General features: G+C 39.0%; 2 protein-coding genes across 6 annotated transcripts; one reads left to right on the top strand and one right to left on the bottom strand.

The window, feature by feature from the left end:
- Positions 1–654: 654 nt before the first annotated feature.
- LOC117633558 (phosphatidylinositol N-acetylglucosaminyltransferase subunit C-like) lies at positions 655–3,035 on the bottom strand. 5 transcript variants are annotated; one of them, XM_034367199.1, is made up of 5 exons: positions 2,909–3,035; positions 2,480–2,670; positions 2,033–2,135; positions 1,815–1,914; positions 655–1,722 (listed from the first exon to the last, which is right to left on the bottom strand). In XM_034367199.1, the coding sequence occupies exon 5, from the start codon at positions 1,636–1,638 to the stop codon at positions 727–729; it is 912 nt and encodes a 303-aa protein (XP_034223090.1). In that variant the 5' UTR covers positions 1,639–1,722; positions 1,815–1,914; positions 2,033–2,135; positions 2,480–2,670; positions 2,909–3,035; the 3' UTR covers positions 655–726. The 5 variants fall into 5 exon arrangements, with proteins under 5 accessions (XP_034223090.1, XP_034223092.1, XP_034223091.1 ...); XM_034367201.1 differs by having other exon boundaries at positions 2,480–2,633; XM_034367200.1 differs by lacking the exon at positions 1,815–1,914.
- Positions 3,036–3,735: 700 nt separating this feature from the next.
- Positions 3,736–4,644, top strand: LOC117634022. Its single transcript, XM_034367920.1, has 2 exons — positions 3,736–4,020; positions 4,108–4,644. The coding sequence occupies exons 1-2, from the start codon at positions 3,736–3,738 to the stop codon at positions 4,642–4,644; spliced, it is 822 nt and encodes a 273-aa protein (XP_034223811.1).
- The last annotated feature ends 16,498 nt before the right edge of the window (positions 4,645–21,142 follow it).

Here is a 21,142-nt window from a genome sequence, read left to right as displayed (position 1 = left end):
AAAAGCAATAGAATTGCAATATACATACCATTGTGTCAATTTCTCACCACAACAATAAACACTTTGCTAACTATGATCTAATCATAATGCATGATCAATCAAGAAATAACAAGTTCATATATGCCATTACAGAAATCCAAAAGGAAATGCAAGAACAAATCCACAAAGATCAAAGACATTGGGAGATTACTCAAATAAGTTATTAGCCTCTATAATGACTCTAAAACTGAAATTTGTTACAAGAAATTTTTAACAAGTCCGATGCAATAAAGGTACATCCTCAACATTAGATGAGATGCAAGTCAAGGCGCAAAAAAAGGTGATATGTGGCCTACAGGGAGTTTTTATAGAGGTCATTTAACCAAGATTTTAAAAAAGAGGGCATTTTTCCAAAAGTAGTAGGCGAGCTGAGGGTAAAGCCGCTAATTTCCAAGTAAATATTTTCAGCTGTTACTTATCAAAATAGAGTCCTAGAAAGTGCATGTAATTGTCGTGTGAGGATAATGTATTGCCTCTTCCTATTAACATAAACATAAGATATGCCAACTTTAATCTCCTGAAAGAAAAAAAGAACATGAATCCTATGAAATCCATCCATCCATCATGAACTGGCAGGCTGCATATTGCTGGTGATTAAAATACAGAAGATAAAAGTTCATACAACAATGAATTTTCTTCATTGACATTCCAAATATTACAACGAACAGTCAAATGGCCATTAAAATCTCAATCTATTATATCAAAACAAAGCTTAGCCTCATCCCAAGGGCCATTTATCTCAAATTTGTATTCTTGCATTCGTATAAGCCAGTATGGGCAGACCACAGTTACAAAAACCAACAACCCTAAAAACACGACAAAAAGAAAAAAGTGCAGGGTATAAACCAAAGCCAAGGTCGCAATCATCAGACCAAAAGAACACCAAAGGTGCAGACGGAAGGAATACTTCCTGATACAGTAAGTAACCAATGGAGCAAAAAGGAAAACTTGCAAGGAGAAGAGCATCATGGCAAACACAAGCTGACTCGATGGAAGGCGTGAAGCAATAAAAACTGAGGCCACAACAGAAGCATTTAAAGAGATGCAACTTGTCAATGTTGGATTGTTTGCAGCCCCTAGGGTTCTTATGGTGGATCCAAAGTAGTCATGGAGGAAAAGATGAAGCACAAGGAGTGAAACTGTTACTGCCCAGATGGAGTCTGAGCTAATTGATCTTGTAAGAGTTTGATAAATGGGAGCCAGAAGATATAAGCCCGTGGTAAAGAAAGAAATATTGAGGAAGTAATGGAAGAGAAGATTGAGGGAAAACATTTCTTGAGTGAGGAGGAGAATAAGAAAACCCAATCCAAGAAGGGTGACATCAAGAAGCAAAAGGGAATTTTCATTAAGAGTTGATTTGAGGGTGTATATCCAAACCAAACCAATGAGAGCTACAATGCACAGATATTGGGCGATGGAAACTGAATCTTGCATCACTTTTAGCATGTCCCTTTTGCCCACATTGGCATTTGTGACCATTTCTTCAAGAAAAGATTCATCAGTGTGATTGTCATCGAACCCAGGTTGCATCCCTCCGTAGGCCACTTTTCTCCATTTGGCTTGGGCAGGAGATGTCCTTTCAGTAATGCCGGTATCCATTACAATCCAAATGTCGAGCAAAAACAAAATCTGTCCTCAGTTACATTAAATCTCATGGGTGTATTTTGCTCTATTTGTTTCAACCTGTCCAAGAATATGGAATGGAACATAGACAATGAATAATAAATACGACAAACTATTAAAAATAATCTATTGACATTAAAGTTATTTTTTACCCTAATATTTTGCAGTTTTTGATACATGCAAAGCATTAGCCATTTTATTCCACTCTTATTTTCAGCTGCTTCTTCATCAGCTTGGTATGCTTCTTAGTTGCTACAATAAAGAGCAGTGGAAAAGGCCAAACGTCAGTCCTATACCTTAACTTAATTTCTGTTTCTAGGTTCCCTGATAGATTTCGCCACATGTTCTCATCACTCAACTCCACACTAACCTTGATGGATGTATGACAATTTTCTGGGGGAGATGGATCCGTAACAATGACTCTGTGTTTTCCTGTTTCAGGTATCTCTTTATCTCTTTATTCACACCCACACCTACATTTCCATATGAACATTTGGAGTCAGTTATTTTCACCCCAACATGGCAAGAAGGCATCTTGTATTTTTATTTTTATTTTCATTCCTTTCGCTTCTTTAAGATCCGCACCGACAGATCTCACAAAATTTATGAGTAGAGAAACTATTTCTTTTGGTTGTTTTAATGTTTAGGGTAAAGAACAAAAGTATCCTCAGTGCAGCCAAAGTGTAAAATGATTTGAAACTTATTCCACTCCACTTGGGTTTGCGTTTTGTACAATGTAGAGTCATCATTCAGTAAAGAATGACAAGAAAAATCTTATTAATAATTAAGCAATCAGACAGTGAAACTGAGAAACCACCTTGTGCTTTCATATCCAATCTTAATTAGATTCTAAGTGAGGACTATGCTCCGGTATTTTGGGTCTTGTTTTGGTACTTGGTATTTTCCTTTCTGGGCAGGAATTAAAGACACAGAGAGGCCTTCAGGAAACTTCAGTATTAAAGCCTGTATCCCTGCAGCACCAAAATAAAGAATCGCAAGAACAACAATCTATTTGGGAGTCAAATACTGAAAAGGGCACTGCAATTTGCACCAACTATTTTCATTACTCAATTATTGTCTTGTTTTCAGATAGCACAAACATAATAACTAACAAGCGAAAATTCTATTAATATTCTTATTTTTCTGGATTCAAAACAATAGATATAAGTATACTTCTGCAGTACACACAAACAAAAAAAAAAAAAAACAAGAAAGAGAGATGAAATACAGGAACGAGCTTACTTACAATTAGAAGCTGAGCTGAGCTAGAGCTATTCGGAATGCCAAAGAAAAAAGAGATACAAAGATTGAGGTTGGGTCGCTGGAGCAGACTTCAATTTGGTTTCAGGTAATTCGGTGTTTTGGGGAAGAAGATGCCCGATATGGCGTTGCTGTAGGAAAAAAACTAAAAAAGAAGTAGCAAACGACGCCGTTTTTAACAACACGTTCCTTTTTAAAAATGAAAAATCAAATTTGGTCTTTAAAAAAAAAGCGGCATATTCTTATTATTTATTAGGGTGGTCATCCCTTCATCGAATCATCCGAAACCGAGTTACGGTTGACGGCATTGAGAGGCCACTTTGAATTTAAAGTGTAATTCTCTGGCACTAAGAGGTTGCTTGTGGTTTGTTGTCAACGTCTATGCCCATGGCGGGTCCGAGCATCGAGAATTGGAAAATACAACTTCATGATTGTGAGGTGTACAGTTGTCCATGAATGTGATTTGAGGTTCGTAAAAGACAACCATCGTCAAGCAACCACAACACTTGTAGCCACTTTATTTAAAAGTAAGTTGAAGGATTCTCGGACAATATACACACCAAGTGACATAATGAGATATGTGAAACACAACTTTGGTTTGACCATCCATTATTCGAAATCTTGGAAAGCAAGGGAGTTATATTGTCCATTAAAGGATCAGCCGAGGAGGCTTATTATATCCTTCCAGCCTATTGCTATGAATTGGAGCGTATGAATCCCGGCACAAAAACACACATCCAAACTAAAGAGAACAATCACTTTGTGTATTTATTTATGGCAATTGACGCATGTATTAGAGGGTTTCGTTCTTCCATGCGCCCAAGGATAGCCGTGGATGTCGTTCATTTAAAATCTAAGTACAAAGGTGTTATGTTTGTAGCAAATACATTCGATGGTAATCAAAATATATATCCTCTTACTTTTGGGATCGGTGATTTGGAGACGGATGCATCATGGCATTGGTTTTTCACTAAACTTCATGAAGCCATTGGTGAGTATCCCAATCTTGTTACCATTTCTGATCGCAATGTTAGCATAGAGAATTTGTGGAACAAAGTTTTCCCAACAGCGCAAGGGGAACATGAAACGCACTTGCAAGTTGAAAAGCGTGATCAAATACTGATGCACTTTGAGTAAGCTGCGAAATCTTATTCAATTGCTGAATTTGATTGTCATTTTCGCAAGATCAAGAGAAAGGAACATGTTGCTCAATATCTTGAACAGGCAGAGTTACATAAGTGGTCTAGAGCTCACATGGATGGACGCCGCTACAATGTAATGACAACAAATATTGCAGAGTTAATAAACTTAGTCCTTGGGTTTGCAAGGATGCTGCCAATGGTTCATTTGATAGGGGAAATTATTAATCTCCTTGTGAAATGGTTCACCAAACGTCGTGAGTTGGCTTTGAATTACACAACAACATTGTGCCCTAATTTTGGCGAGAAGAAGTTGAGGAATAGGTTGGATGATGCTGCAAGGATGAATGTTGTTAAACTAAATAACGTAAAGTTTAATGTTTTGGACGGTGATATTGACGGCCTCGTAGATTTGACGAACAACAGTTGTAGTTGTAGAAAGTTTCAGCTTGAGCAGCTACCTTGCAAGCATGTAGTTGCAGTTTGCCTCTTCTTGAAACTAAATGTATACTCCAAGGCTTCTTGGTATGACACTCAGAATACCTGGTTGGATGCTTATTCAGATAGCATCTACCCAGTATAGCCTCACGGAATGTGGGTTATTCCTGAAGATGTTTGAAGTCGAGTTGTGCTGCCTCCCATGGCAAAGGTCATGCCAAGCAGACGGAAGAAGCTAAGAACTCCCCCGCAAGGAGAGGGCACCATTACAAGAAAGTGCTCAAGGTGCAGTTCCACAGGCCACAATAAAATCACTTGTAATATAATATTCCACTGTGTAATGTATCTTTGACAATATGATTTGTGTTGCTTTGTCAGGTAATGTCAAATTTAATTTTATTTGTGGTGGGTTTGGTGTTATGTTGAATGTCAATTTTGTTAAATTTGCATAATTTGGGTTGTATTGCTATACAGCACAGTGTGTTCCCTATTTATATTCACAGTATCGCTATCGTATTGTAATTTTATTGCCTTCACATTGTCATTATATTGTACTTTTATTGTACTGGTATTACTATTGCAATGTAAACTGTGAGTACGAAATTAAAGGGCCTGGAATGTAACTCCAAATGGATCCACAACATTAAAGTTCTTAGAATGCCATTATTACACAGTTACCGTGATACTCCTACTACACCTTCTTTTCTGATTACAAATTCAGCCGATGCATGGGGCAAATGTGTTGCAAATACAAGGTGAAATGTCTTATGTGTTTGACTGGATATAGTTGCTGAAGGAGTATTACAACTGTTAACCCCAACAGATTCCTCATGTCTTGCCAAGAACACCTTTGAATTTATGCAATGTGCCCAAGCCAATCCTAAAGCTGGACTCACCCGTCTGCCTGATGTGTGCAAGCACTCCAAGTTTCCCAACCTCACCTCATTCACTCCATTATTTGGCCCAATAAAATCCACCACTTGGTTGGTGACAACCACCGCCACCCCAAACTTATTTGCTAAAGCATTCAATGTTCCAGATATCTTGAAAAACATTTCATACCACCGTTTCAAATCTGCCGGTGTTGTCTCATACTGTGATCGGAACAATGCAGCAATGGAATCAATGACAATGAGTTTCACAGGCAACCATGTGTGATCAATGGCAATAAATGCTTGTATGTCTCAAAGGACATGGATGAGTTGTTGAGCATCATGAACGCCATGAACATATATGTCTTCCAATGACTCCAACCATATTAAGTTGGGATATGATGCATGATAAAGGTTGGCTAGTTGTTGCAATCGACGAAATGAGAAGCTGAATTCTGTGAATATGTAGAGGGAGGAGCCCCCTGTTTAGCCATGTGAGGGTGGGAGCCGAGCTATTACCGTTAGTTGGAGACAAAGTTGCGTCTTCCCTGAACCGCTCTCCCTTGCCAATTATATATGTTATGGAGTTGCAGGGTATCCCACCCCCAAGCAGCCATTTAGTATTGGGCATCCGATGGATAATTTTGGGGTTGAAAGAGGAAGGAGCATGAGGTTTTGTGGTGTCATGTTTCTGTAATTTTTTTTTTTGGGGGGGGGGGGGATGTGATGGTGGTGCAAGGCATGAATTGTATATATAGAATCCATATTGAAGGTGTGTAATATAGGCCATATGTCTTTTAAAGGATGTATATTTCATCAATTTTCCAATTTTTTTATTTATTTTGTTTTATTTTGTTTTATTTTTTTGGGGACCAAATAATAAAAAAAACACAAAGTCTGATGCAGTACCTATTGCAATAGGATCGTATTGTAACTCTGTTGTGCTTTTGTTGTAACTCTATGGTGCTCTTATTGATATCATATTGCCATTTTACGCATGTGTATTGTGGAGTTATTGTTGCTATAATTGTTTGAACTGGACACGGATAAAGGAAACTGTATATGCACAAATACAAACAGAGGCATCATAATTCCATTAAATCTAATTTTGAAACTTACATAATACAACAAGAGGCCACCCATAGTTACATAATACAAAAAGAGGCCACCCTATAGTTCCATTTTACAGGTTGTTTCCACTACATTTTACAATGTCCGAAGTCATATTAAAGTGTCACAAGTTTCTTGCTGTTGACACATTCGGAGTTGCATACTCTTCAATTGCAGCGACTGCGACCCACGAAATTCATGATCCCGCCCACAATGATGTTGTCCCAATTTCCTTCTGGATCTACTATTTTTGCAAACTTGCGAAACAGTTCGAATCCAGTTTCCACTTGTTGTTGCTTCAACTGGGCCATTTCGCCAGATTCCTTGAATACCATTACTGCAGTGGTAGGGGCAATTTTTGATTTTTACTTTCATACCCTTTATATGTAGGAGATGCATGCGGACATGATAACGAGAGCGAATTGTGCGCTTTTTTATGACACCCTACCTTGCTTGGCCCTCCAAAATTTTTGAAACTATATCTGCATTGAGATTTTTCCAAAACATGGTATTGCCTTGACATTGCTACCGGCCATGGACCAAGTCTGCAGTCAGTGAATTGGCTGACTTGGTTGGTGTTTTATTCTCCCTTCCTTCAGTAATTGAAAGCGTTGGGTTTGGTGTGATGTTAGGGTCCATGGTTTTGGATATTTACCGTGGGCTGGTCTAGGACTTAATTGGAGAAAAGTGGGACTTAATGCGATGTGAGTGAAATAGGTGGGGAAGGTAATGGCTGCAAGCAGGAACTAATGTGATGCAAGGTTTCTCTTCATACAGCTGGGTTGAAGTTTAATATAGGCAGGTATTAATGAGATGGAGTAAATTAGTGAGTAATTGGCGGAAGGGATTGGGGGGAGTAATTGGCGGGAGTTATTGGCCGGGGGTTATTACCCAATTGGCTGTATATTACAATTTTTCAATATTTGTATTTTGCAATTTTCCCATTTCATAATTTAAAGAATTTGCCTAATTTGCCTAATTGACCAACAAAATCAAATTGTCCAATACGGTAATTTTCTTATTTCCCATTTCTGCCAATTGAATTCGTTTCCAATTTTCCGATTTCCAATTTCTAATTTTCCAATTTTCCAATTTCTCAATTTCCCAAGTTTCCAATTACGTTGTTGTGGCACATCTCCAATGCTGCAAACTGTGAATGACGTAAATGTGGACATCTTCATCCCCTTTTGCTTAACCTGTTCAACCTCAAAAGCTTCATAAAAGCCCATATCATGCAACACCCGTGCCAGAGTATCGCTAATAGGTTGCAGATATTTGACCAGCTTGGAAGTTGAGGTAAAAGCAATATAGGAGTCATACATAGTCTTAGTATGTCTCACGAAGTCAATTTCTATTGCCACCTATGGGACCCTTGAAGATTATACAGAAAATACACCTTTTGGACTTTGGTCCAAGCTTGCCCATACCCATGTTGCCATGTACTGTGCACAAAGTGATGTATCATTGTTTACGTAGCTGGGTGGAAGGTCAACGGTGTTTGGAGCAGCTGCTTTCTTCGATCCTTGTTTCTTTGCAGGCGCTTTGACTGGCTCTAGAAATTACTGCAAACATAGAATTTAAGGCATAATGATGAACCAATGCAACTGAAGCAGTGAATGTAACATGTTCACATGTTTACCTGTAAACGATAATCTGCAGTTGGCCAGTCAGTTCCAAATACCATAGGATGACAGAGTTGCCTTTTCCGGATGAGAAACGTCTCCATGTCAAGGTGCTAGAAGTTGAAGTAAATAATATGACCACAATTTCATACAAATGTACACATAACAAAGGTGAGAAAACAATTGAATTATCCTAGTGAAGTAGAGTTCAAATTCTTACCCTCGAGCTAATCCATTTGGTATCATCTATAAGTTTGTAAAAAAACTCTGGGCCCGCTGAACATGATTCCAGCTGCACCTCCGCACTACAATAGGCAAACTTCCAATGGTGAATTTTGTAATCATTTAATAATTGTCACATTGTAAAATATGACAAATACAGACATGTATATTAAAGGTAGCTACATTTTCTTATTGGTACATCACTGCATACTACAATAACATGAATATTGGATTTCCAAGGTAAAAAATCCTAACCTTATATCGTTTTTCCAGGCAGTGCAAAACTCTATTACTCCCTTGACATCTTGAATGGGCAAGGGTTTAGTTGGATCAAAACATGGCGAGGTTGCGTCCGCATCCGAAACAGTCATCGTCCTCTTCTTCCTCGAAGGATCGGTAAATGGACTCAATAATGTCTGGGCCAGTCGCTTCTTTCTGCACCCTTTACCTTTCATGTCTTCTTTTTCAACAGTGGCACTACATTCGTCATCACCAGCCACAATAACATTGGGTATGATGGGAAGATTCATCTGACCTCTCGATGGCATAATGTCGCTCTTTTTCCAATCCTCTAACAGAGATAACAATTTTTTGCAGATTACTCCACACCAGTCCACATCTTCCGGAGTAGGAAGCTTCTCAGATTCTGGCTGCTCAGCTTCTTGCTGCACTTGTATGTGAGGAAATGAACCACCCATTTCTGCCTCTTGGACTTCCATGGCTACGCAAGCTTCTGCTCCATCACCGGGGACTTGTGCTTCCATTTCTGCCATTTCTGTAGTCGGAGTAATGTATTCATGTTACGGCGACATGTCATTGTCGCCTTCTTCATTTATATCAGGACTACCGACTTCGTCATGTCCTTCCCCACGTTCATTCAACCCACCATTTTATTTTTTCAACTGCTCTATCTCCAGCTTAAAAGAGTGTTCGATTGAAGCGAGGGTCTTGCCAAAATCCTCCACACACTTTTTATTTTTTTTACACTCCTTCTCATGTTTCAACGACTCCTTCCGTACCATTTTTTCCAAGTCATGCACTCTCTTTTGAAGCGCTCGATTTGAATTGGCTACCTTTGCCAATTCATCCTTTGTGATTTGAAACTCACGCTTCAAAGTGCGTAACTTTGTGGACGGCATTTTACCCTGCATTCAATTATAATGCAACTGTTATAATACTTACAAAATATAACCCAAATACAGCTACTGTTTTGCTATTGTATTGTCTATATATTTACTATATACTGATTCTATAGTAGTGCCATTAAGTTTATTATGTTGTATATATTGCAAAAAGGTCATGCTTATCTTAGAAGATGACGGAAGGGTAGCAGTTTAGTCAAATTCATCATCTTTTTGTTCAACAGAAGTGCTAGTTTTTTCTTCGGCCTCATTGGCAAACAATTCCACAATTTCTTCACTGTTGTCAACACTGTCACCCCAAGTCTAATAGGGCTGTTGTTTGTCAATTACACTTAGGCGAAGAAGTTGCACATCAACCTGCAATTTACACATACAAAATAAATATCAGTAAACTTATTATATTTTCATATGCATAACATTATCATTACAAACATAACTAACCTCACAGTTTTTTAATACTGGCTCATTAGCTAGTGAAAACAAGCCGAAGTGTTGCTCCTCAACTGTAGTATACGAGGGATATGGCCATTCTCTTCGTGCACGACAAAATACAGTGCAGCCAACGCTGGAAAGACCTCAAAAGCCCAAATCTAAACAGTAGAATAAAATGTCAATCACTGTAAACAAATGAAATTGAACTTATACATTAATGAAAATTTGCTCACATGAAGTGCAAAGCCAAAACCTTTGATGTGGTACTCTCTTGGTTTACCACTAGGCGTTGTATTTGCTTTATTTTTTATTTTTTATTTTTTGTAGCTTTTTGGGGCACTTTTACTCGCTAGTAATCTGCACAAGTTCCCTTAAAAGTGAGGCATTTGTCTTCGCATATGAAACTGCACCCCATGGATACTTTAGAAACTCTTCAAGGTCTTCCGCCAATTTCAAATACTGCATGTCAATATTGAAATATTTTTAACTACCCAACAGCACAAAAACAACAAAATATAGAAATCCAAGCTTCAATGCATCCTCCTCATCAGCGCAGTAGATGAAGGCTTTTTCTAGTTCCGAAAGGGTGACAGTTTTATCGTTGCAAAAGTACTTCTTTTTCAATGAGCAGTTCTTATTAGTTGCAATCAGAATGAAAGGAAGGTTTCTAAACCTTAGCCCTGTGATGACGCAAAATTGATGCACCATGAATTGTATCACCTTATTGCCAACGATGAATTTTATCCCGTTGACTTGGGAAACTGTCTTCAGATCAGCTTTCCTCAACAACAAGCCGTGGACAATTTGTGCAGTCCACTTAAGGTCCTCAATGAGTAATAGATGACAAAAATAACTGTCTTCGAACCTTCGTAACTGTTGCGAACTCAATTTCTCCTTAATTGTACTGATCGCGGTCTTTGTATGGGAAAGGGACAATGCCTTTCCCTGGAACTTTTCATCAATTTTACTTTAGAAACCATATTCCCCTGCACACCAACATTATACATATAATTTCAGGCCGTTGAAATATACACAATAAACACACAATACGGAGGCATATGAAGGCAATAGGCATGAGATATATCAGTGATAACTATACAATATAGGGGCAATAGAACCTAATATGCAATGCATGTATGTTCACCAATGTCCCGTGACAGAAAAAACTGTGGAATGAAATGGCCATTCCCATCAACTGTCAATCCCCCGAAATGTGAAATAATACCAATTGTAGTTTTTACCCAATTTCAGTTTCTTATCTACTCTCAAACTCTCTCCATACTCCACTCTTATCTACATTCCATTTTACTAAATCTGGATTACATTCCATCCACAAACCAAACACCACCCAACTGTCAAAGTGATTTCATGCCCCAAGGATGAACTTCATACACGGTTTCAGAGCAAAGGCTAAAAGAACTAGCCCAACAGCATCAATCCTTCCCCACTTAGTCACAAACAAATTCAGAAATAATCATTCAATTCATGCTTCAAAATTAACGCATGCTTACAAACATACACAATCAAAAATCACATAATATGGATTAGAAGAACTTGAATAATTGAGTCAAGGTAAGTGTTGGACACTCTGACCTTAAGACGAATTATGCCCTACACAAGGACTCTTTGAACCAGATTATGTAGGAAACCCTCTCTGTATTCAAATAGATAAACATTGACTGAATCAATTTCCTTATTTTAATTACAAGAACACTACTGTATTTATAGATACTAAAGAACCCTTTTCAAAAGAGTATGTCCCAATATAAAAAACCAACTAATGCTTTCATTGAATAAACAGGTGCTTTGATACCTCTTTCTAAAAATTGACAAAGGACACCATTGTCCAATGAACTCTATTAATTTCCATTCAAATAGGAAAATAAATACTAGTTAATATTAAATTACAAACAAAAGCTACTGCAACTGCAAAACAAACTATAAAGATTCATGTGGCTAATGTAGAGACTATAAATAAACACCTACAATTTTCCTTCTTTGGATGAAACAAAACAACAAACAAACACAGAATCTAATTACGTAAATCGCCAGAACCATTAAAACCACAATGGAATGGAAATAAAACCATAATAAACTAGCAATACAACAGCACTACAATGCCAATAAAACACCATTAAAATGGCAATTCAACAACAATACAACATCAATAACAACAACAAAACAACAGCAGTTTCAAACAAAGAACAAAGACCAAACTCCTTCACTGTTTCAAACAAGGAATCATCATAATAAGACAATTTCAGAGAAACCCCTAAACCCTAAACCAATTTCAGACAAACCCCTAAACCAATTTCGTAGAAACCCATAAACCATAAACCAATTTCAGAGAAACCCCTAAACCAATTTCATAGAAACCCATAAACCCTAAACCAATTTCAGAGAAACCCCTAAAACCTAAACCAATTTCATAGAAACCCATACACCCTAAACCAACTTCAGAGAAACCCCTAAACCAATTCAAATTGACAATGAACGGTACCTTTTGCAAGTGAACGATGGAAGAGGAAGACCGCTATGTCAGAGAGAGAGAGCTACACAAGAGAGAGCTGCGCAAGAGAGACTGAGAGCTTCCCTCTACGGCGAAATAGAGAAGAGAGAGTGAGACCTGAGCGATGGAGACAAAGAGAGCTGAGCGACAAAGAGAATGAGAGGCGCAATAGAGAGAGTGAGAGGCGCGATAGAGAGAAAATAAAATTTCAGCAAAAGTGATATGTGTGCAATAAGTGGACAATAAATATATATTTATAGGTGATAGTTGCAAAAAATTTGGGGAGAGGTGGTATTTTTAGTTAAAATTATAAAAAGGGTAGCATTTAGAGCTATTTCCCAAGTAATAAAGCGCTAAAGTCCACCACAGCCATGAAGTTTAGTATCTAATTTCTTGTCTTTAATTAACTAGAAAGTTGACAAAGAATATATATCTCCATCATGCACATTTGTCTAATCCAATAGAAAAAGTCCTGAGTTGCAGAGAAGTAGTCTCAAGTTCAAACTCATATGACACTTTATTAGTGTATGTGTATGAACCTTCCACTATCCCTTATAGTTTAGACAATCATTTGTGTTTAAAAACATGGCATTTGTAAATGAATTATAGTTCAACTAGTTAAGTTTAGAACATTTATCCCTACATCTTCATAGGTTTGATTTCTCAAGTTTTTAATTTTTATTCAAAAATGTTTGTTAAATTTCAGAGAGACGGGCCAACGGTCCACTATTAGCAACACCGATATTGTCCCCAACTTAACCACCAACAAAGCCCAGTAGGTGTGGGGTTTTATCACAAAAGGTCTCGTTGATATTAGTAGTGGAACTATTCATTATATGTTGTATTTTATTTATTCAAGTTTCTGATGTGGGACTTTATATTCTTCAGCAATATTATATTGTTAATTTTCAAGATGGAAATTTGTGGCAACATATGATCTTCGTACATGAGACATCCGCCTCGAATTTTCGTCTTGAAAATCAATAGATTAGCTAATCAAACTGCGATTAAAAAAGTTACAAGCTAAAATTGCTAGAGATAAACCTACATAAACGATAACGAAAAATAACTCAAAATATAGGGACTAATCGACCTCTAATTGACTAAGAACTAGAGTGAAGGAACAAATTGCTTTGCGGCCCTTGATTGCAGTATGTTCCACTTAGGCCATCTCCAACCTAAGGCGCTAAACCTAAAATATCCCAAATTATTGCCCAAAACTTATCCCAACCCAAGAAAATGAAGGGGCCAAAATTTAGAAAAACCCAAACTTGGACTTAAATACCAGTTCAAGTATTGCTTGGACCCAAAACTATTCAATGGAGCCTACTAACAGATGGCACAGCCTATGTGCATTAGAAAAGACACTGGGGCTCGATCTGGGGCCCATGTTGGTGGCTTTGTCCATTGCAATTCAAATTTCTTTTTCTTCTTTTTTTTTATAAAATTCTAATAGTAACTTTAAAAAAGAGATTGGGGCCTGCGCTGGTGGCTTTATTTGTTGAGCTGCCACATGTCGACTCAAGCTTAAGTTGTGTGTTTTTTTATGTGTTTTAATTATCTTGTGTATTTGATGCCCTCCTTTTGTGTTTTAATTATCTTGTGTTTTCTTTTTTAATTATCTTGTGTCGGCTCCAACTTAAGTTGCATGTTCAGTGTTTTAATTTTTAATTTTTTAATTTTTTTATGTTGTGCCTTTTTTTTAATATTGTGTGTGTGTGTGTGTGTGTGTGTTTTCTTTTGGAATAAAACACACAACATTAAAAAAAAACACTGAACATGGCATCAAAGTACGGTCAGCTGTCATTTTTTGGGTTTGTTCACAGAAATTAAATGGTGTAGGGTTTATTTTTATCACTAGTGACAGGACCCGACCCAATTTCCACTTTGGAACTCGAGCCAAGTCCTGTGCGTGTCCGACATCTGGCAATTGTCGGGCACAATTGACCTTTTTATCCTTCTTACTTCAATTTCGCTTTAAATTTTCCTTAGACTTCTGCCGAAAATTCGGCAGAGTCTCCTCTGTATTTTGACCAATCCCAAAATTTTCACCTGTCAAACCATCTCAAATATTTCACCCAACAGTCAGAATGTTTCCAGTAATCAATTCAATTCAAATCTCCAAATTTCCAACTGGATATCAGAGCATATTATCAAGTTCTCAAGGTTTAAAGGATTTTCTACAGCTCTACCTTACTTGGCGGTGCAGAAGCTCTGACTGGCCCGGTGGTGGATCCCGCGTACCTCTATGGCCTAGGGCGAAAAACAGTTTGCAAATGTGAGTGGACAACAATAATGTTCTTCAAAACAATTTTCATAAACATAATATTCCCCATTATAAAAAGAAATTTAGCTAAATAAACTGAATACGTACTTTCTGCGCCAAGCATATTCAACTCAAGGCATTCTATATCAGTCATATTCAAGTTCGAAAATTTCATACAAAACCACTGAAATCAAAGCTTTCATAAAACTGCTGAAATCAAACGTGTATAAGAACTCTGTACTCAAACATTGCATAACTGAACAAATACAAAGGTATATATGCTTGAAAAATCAGAAAAGCTGATTTAAAATAACTGAAAATCATACTTGAATAAAAGTAACTCAAAATCCTTTGAAAATACCACCAAGTTGTACCCCTGTCATTTCCGTCAATTCCCTGGCAGGTCTCGGGCGTCACACAGGCTACCCGAGCCGCAAACTGGCGAAATCAGGAGACTATGATCAGCCTGTCCCGCCGGCAGATTCCTCGGTGACACCAAGTCAGCTCGAGTCGCTCTGGCAGGATGCAGGGGACCGTAGTCAGCCTGATCCGCAATCCTGGCAGGTCTCGGGGACACAGAGTCAGCCGAGCCGCAATCCTGGCAGGTCTCGGGACACCAAGTCTGCCGAGCCGCAAATCCTGGCACTCACGGTCCGAGCGTCCCCGAAACTCGTGAGGCAAAGTCAAGTGCACTGACTGAACTATAATCAGACTGGATGTCCGTAGACATCGGTCCAACTCTGGGTAATCACCAAAGAAAACGGGTACGAGGTGGTTTTAAAATAAATTCCTTTTTTAAAAAAAAACTATCTGAAGAGTAACTGTAAAACTTAAGTCGTGCTGCGGTCTCAACTGATTCGAAATGCAAACTCTGTTTCTATAACTGGTAAAGAAGCAGCACCGACTTATAGAACTATTACTGTAATAATCGTGTTCGTAACCATAATAAAGCTTACTCAAAATCAAATAAGGAAATTTATTCGAATAAACTCATTTATCAAAACTCATTTATATATAATCAAATTAAAATCACTTATAAACTTATTTATATAAAATCACATTAAATCATCCATGAAATCTGATTTATGAAAGAATGTCCACTCACAGATGGTCCGAGCTACTTCGACCTCTCGAAGGTCTCCTTTACACTTCTGCCGAGCTCCTGGTGCCTGATTATCCCGAAAGATTAAATTAATAAACTGCTGAATAAAAACGAAATTCAACTAAACACCCTGCCCTCGGCTCCTAAAAATACGTGCTTTTCAACTCAATTTACTCCTATACCCACATTAGCTTTTCCAGACAGTTGGACCAATTCTTGGGAGGTACGATACTCAGCTAAGCGATAACTGTCAGATCGGCCGACCCGGGACCCGTGGGGTCCACGATCTCCGATGGCCAATCTAGACTTCCCGGAAAGTTTCTCATAGGACGGGAACCATGTTCTGCGAATTTGGCCCGAAACGGACGGTCGGATTTGCCAAAATCGCATTATCGCTTAAAACTCTAACCCTAGCCCCAGGGTTCGCGATTCCGGAGTATCCGGGACTCCGATTCGCAATCCGTCGAATCCTACGCGATCCTGAAGTCACGTAGACCAACATATCCGAAATTCAGCGCGATCCGACTATTTAACGACACTGCACCCACGGATCGCGCGATATGGAAAATCCGTTCGGGGCTCAAACGGACTCCGAATTGAGATCCGCGAAATCCCACACGCTCGTGACGACACGAGGACCTCAAAACTGGCCAGAGCCATGCCACCACCCTGGCCCACGCGCTGCCACACGCGCGGGGCAGGTCGGGTGTCCAAAGCGATTCGGGTGTGCCGAAAAATCGTGGAACCGAGACTCCAAACTCCTACCCTAGGTAAAACACCCCATTTGGAGTCACTTTTGTTCTTGGACTACCCCCAAAAAGTGGCCGGAAACAGTAGTTTCGAAGGGCCAAAGTTTCGGCCAAACTTCAAGTCGAAAATCGAGTGATCTAGAGATAAAATCGATCAAAGCCCAGCCTACCATCAGTTAGAGCATGAAAAATAGGTGAAGATCCATACCTCACTCGAAAGATTTGGTGAAGAAATGAGGGAGATATTCGAACTGAAAGTTCGAACACGACCGACGGCAACAATGGCCGATTCCGGCCAGGCTCCGGCGCCCCCGCGGCTGGTGCTGGTCGGGGAAGGACGGCGGGCGAGCTGGCTTTCGATTGGCACCGGTGCCGGAGATCGGTTCGTACGGTGGTGGCGGCGGGAGCGACTGGAAGGAGGGAAGGTCGAGGCGGCTGTGTAATCGGGAGGAGAGAGAGAGAGCTGACGGGGGAGAGAGAGAGGGTATAAAAATCTGACTTTTTGGCCAAATTACCATTTTGCCCCTCGTGGTTTTTAGACCATAACTTCTTCGTTACGGCTCCGATTCGGGTCTACTTCGTGTCTACGAACTCCTTTCGCCGCGCTCTACGCAATGGTGTAGGCGGAATTCCCAAATTCTTTCTCGATCAAAAAGTCAAATTTTCCCCTTTTAAAATAATGCGAGGGCAATTTGGTCATTTCGCTAAAAGATATTTTCTTTACTTTTTAGATATTTTCTTTCTTTTTAGATATTTTGTTTTGGGTTCTTACAACTAGTGCTAAGAATGATTATATATCTAAATAGCTCTGTAATAATAATATATATCCACTTGATTTAGCCTAAAAAATTGATATTGTTATAAAACTAGGGGAAATTGTAGAGAACAATAAGATGAAGAGAAAGACAGAGAATTTGTTCTATGAACTTGTATCAACTTATCTTATTCATATTTGATAAGCGCCTATTTATAGGCTTACAATAGAGGTATTTAACCCACAATTTATAGCTACAAATTACAATAATAAGGGCATTGGTTACAAAGTAATCAAGGGCCGAGGTAATGGATGTTATAGTGGTCATCCACATTCCATAGATTTATAACACTCCACCTTGGATGTCCACCATACTAGGAAAAACCCATAGATTTGGATACGCTTATGTTACCCCGTCAAAACCTTGCTAGGAAAAATCCAGTGGGACAAAAATCTAATCGAAGGGAAAAAGAGTACAACGCGTATATGTCCTGTATGTAGTAGAATTAGGATGCTCCTCCTGATTTTCATTAACTTCTGGAATTTAGGCTTCAGAAAAAGATTGGTAAAAAGGTTTGGCGGATTATCTTGCGAACGAATCTGTTTAACTCCAATCTCTTGGCTTTTTTATGAAACTATGTCACCCTTAATGAACCCTTCTCTGATTTGAGCAATACAAGCAAACATTGTCTTCATACATTATTGTTTATCACACTATTCGACCTGCTTTTCACTTTTCAAATGATTGAACTCTTTAGGAGCATCAACAACTAATCTAATAGTTAGAATATGTTACAACAATATCAAATTTGAATTCAAAATACTCACACTCTTAGTGTTCACTCTTAATTAAGAATATTGTGGTACTTTATATCCTTCAAGAGATCACTTCATCCGATATATCTCAAATATTTCATGAGCTTTGAGGATTTCCATGTACCATACAGTCTTAATAAATATGCATTTAACACATGCTATAAGTTTCGCGTTAAAATAAAAAATGCACTTATAGAAATGGGATGGGAGACTAAAACTGTAATAACCCAAACCTTAATTAATATTTAATTAGTAATTTATTCAGAAGAAAAGACAATTTTGCCCTTGGAATAATTTATTAAAGAAAAGTTGACGTTTTGACCAAGAAGGAATTTGACAATTTCACACACACCGTTGCGTAGAGTACGACGAAGCGAGTTTGTAGACATGAAGTGGGCTCAAATCGGAGCTTTAATGAAGAAAATACGGTCAAAATACAATGAGGGGCAAAACGGTAATTTAAAAAATCAGATTTTTTTTTTTTTTTACAAAACCTCACTTCTCTTTCTTCTCTCTCAGTTTCTCTCTCTCTCTCTCTCTCTCTCTCTCTCTCTCTCTCTCTCTCTCTCTCGTCGCGAATTCTTCCCCCCTCCCGATCGAAGTTTGTGGCGCCGTCGCCACCACGGAGCACCACCGGCCACGAGACCAGTCTTGTTCAAACCGCCACCTCTTCCTCTTCTCATCCCACCCGGTCTCCGTCGCCGTCAACCACTCCAGCAGCCGGAAATTGCAGAAATCCGAGCGGGTGTGACCGAAACTTCACGGCCGTCGTTCTCCATCGTCCGGCCACCAAATCGGACAAGCCAGGTATGGATTTTGAACCTCTAGGGCTGTTCTAGCTGCCTGTTGGGTAGGATTCAATCAGTTCTTACCGTAGGTACTTGATTTTTCGAATTGGAAATTCAGCCGATTTTCGGCCTCCGAGTTCGGCCACTTCCGGTCAGTTTTTGGGGTAGGTCCAAGAACAAAAGTGGCTCCAAATAGGGTGTTATACCTAGGGTAGGAGTTTGGAGCTGTGGTTTTGAGATTTTCCAGCGATGCATAATCGCTTTAGACACCCAGCGCTGCCGGCCCATGCGGCGGAGCCTGGGCAGGGGTAGTGAAGTGGTACTGTGTCTTGATGAGATCCTTAGGTTGTCACGACAGCATAGGAATTCGCGGATCTCAATTTGGATACCGTTTGAGCCTCGAACGGATTTTACATATTGTGCGATTTTCGGGTTCAATACTGTTGAGCCGTTGGATCGTAATCAGTTTTAGCTATGTTACTCTAGACAATTTCATAATCGTGTAGGATTCGACGGATCGTGAATCGGATCCCGGATACTCCGAAATCGCGAGCCCTAGGGTTATGGTTTAGAAATTATGCGATTGTACAATCGTGACCAATCCGACCGTCCGATCGAGACCAAACCCTTGGGACATGTGTCCTAGATATATTGGACCTTCTAGCGGCTTCCGGATCATATTGTGAGGTCATGGACCCACGGGGTCCCGAATTGACTTTTTGGGACTTTAACGCTTTTTGAGTCCCAAGATACTGCTAAACTGGAAGGAAAGCTTTTATGGGCATAGGAATAACTTAATTTGACACACGTACTTCTAGGAGCTGGAGGTAAGGGTTTTTAAATTAATTCTATATGTATTAATAGAATATTTTGGTCATTGAATCAGGCACCTGGGCACCAGTTGGCCTGCAGGAGGGACCTTCAAGAGGTCCAGCGAGCTCGGACTACCAGTGAGTGAACTCTTTGTTTTTATAAATGAATTTTAAGCAGTTCAATTTCAGTTATAAGCTATTCTATGCTTTTGAATATTTTATTTTGCATACTGCCGAGAAAAATCTCCTTTAAAGGATATAGGAAAAGAAATTCTAGTTAATTATTAGATAAATGGCAGCAGAATTTGAAAGGTTACATAAATGTTATATTTTCCTAAATCACCGTGTACCCAGAGATTAAATGTTGCCTTCGGATTATATTGGTTACCTTTGGTTTAGTCAGCATGCTTGACAGTTGCCCTACGAGTTCTTTGGTACTCGAACTCGTGTGGAGCGGGTAATGCGGATCAGGTGGACTACGATCCCCTGAATCCTGCGAGTTGTGGCTCGGATTGACCTTATGTCACTGAGACCTGCGAGTATGTGTCACTCACGGTGATGCAAGGAATTGACGGATATAAGGAATTGACGGAAATAAAAGGTACACCTAGGTGGTAGTTTTAAACTGTTTTGAATGCCTTAAGAAATTAATGTTGACCATGAGTATGCTTGGCTTATATACATGTATAATTATATGAGTGCATTGAATTCAGAAATAAAGAGAATAAATTAGTTTGTATAACTGTTTTTACAGTGGGGTTAGTATGTTCATATACTATTTTCTAAACTTTATTTTTGGGTCCACTCACCCTTTTTAATGTTTTGCGCCCCCAAGCAGTAGATTTGCACAGGAATCCACCACCGGGCCGTTTTCCATCTTCCGCGCCTTTCCTTTGATGGAGGACTTTTGTTTTGTAAAAGGATTGACTCCTTTGAAAATTCTTCGTAACTGCTTTGATGTTTTTGCCCTAGACTTAGAACTGAACTGTTGGAATGTATATATATGTATGCTGGCAGTTGGTTGTACATATATATACTTGTTTGGCAGGTGTAAATATTTTGGTATTGAGCTAGTTACAAGGGAAACTCTGCCTATTTTTCAGTAGCAGTCAACCTTGTTATTTTATCGTGCTTTGTATAGAAGGGCAAACAGGTCATTTGTGCCCGACATCCGCCAGGTGTCAGACACGCACAGGATCCGGATCAAATTCCAAAGCGGAATTTGGATCGGGTCCTGTCAAAAACCATGTCTTTACCAGGAAACCTTATGTTATATTAATGATCTTATTTCACTTAACAAACACCAATCCGTAACCTTCATACTTAACATTTGTTATTTGGTGTTAAGGTTCCATATTCAACACTTCATATTTAGTGATAAATGGAATTGTTTATTTCCATTTTGGCCAATCACTTCACTTGTTGACATTCACGAAACGTGATTTAA

Source organism: Prunus dulcis, chromosome 7 (assembly GCF_902201215.1).
Source record: "Prunus dulcis chromosome 7, ALMONDv2, whole genome shotgun sequence".
NCBI classification, from domain to species: Eukaryota; Viridiplantae; Streptophyta; class Magnoliopsida; order Rosales; family Rosaceae; genus Prunus; species Prunus dulcis.
Note: the sequence above shows the minus strand (reverse complement) of the source record. Positions and strands in the feature narration are given on the sequence as shown.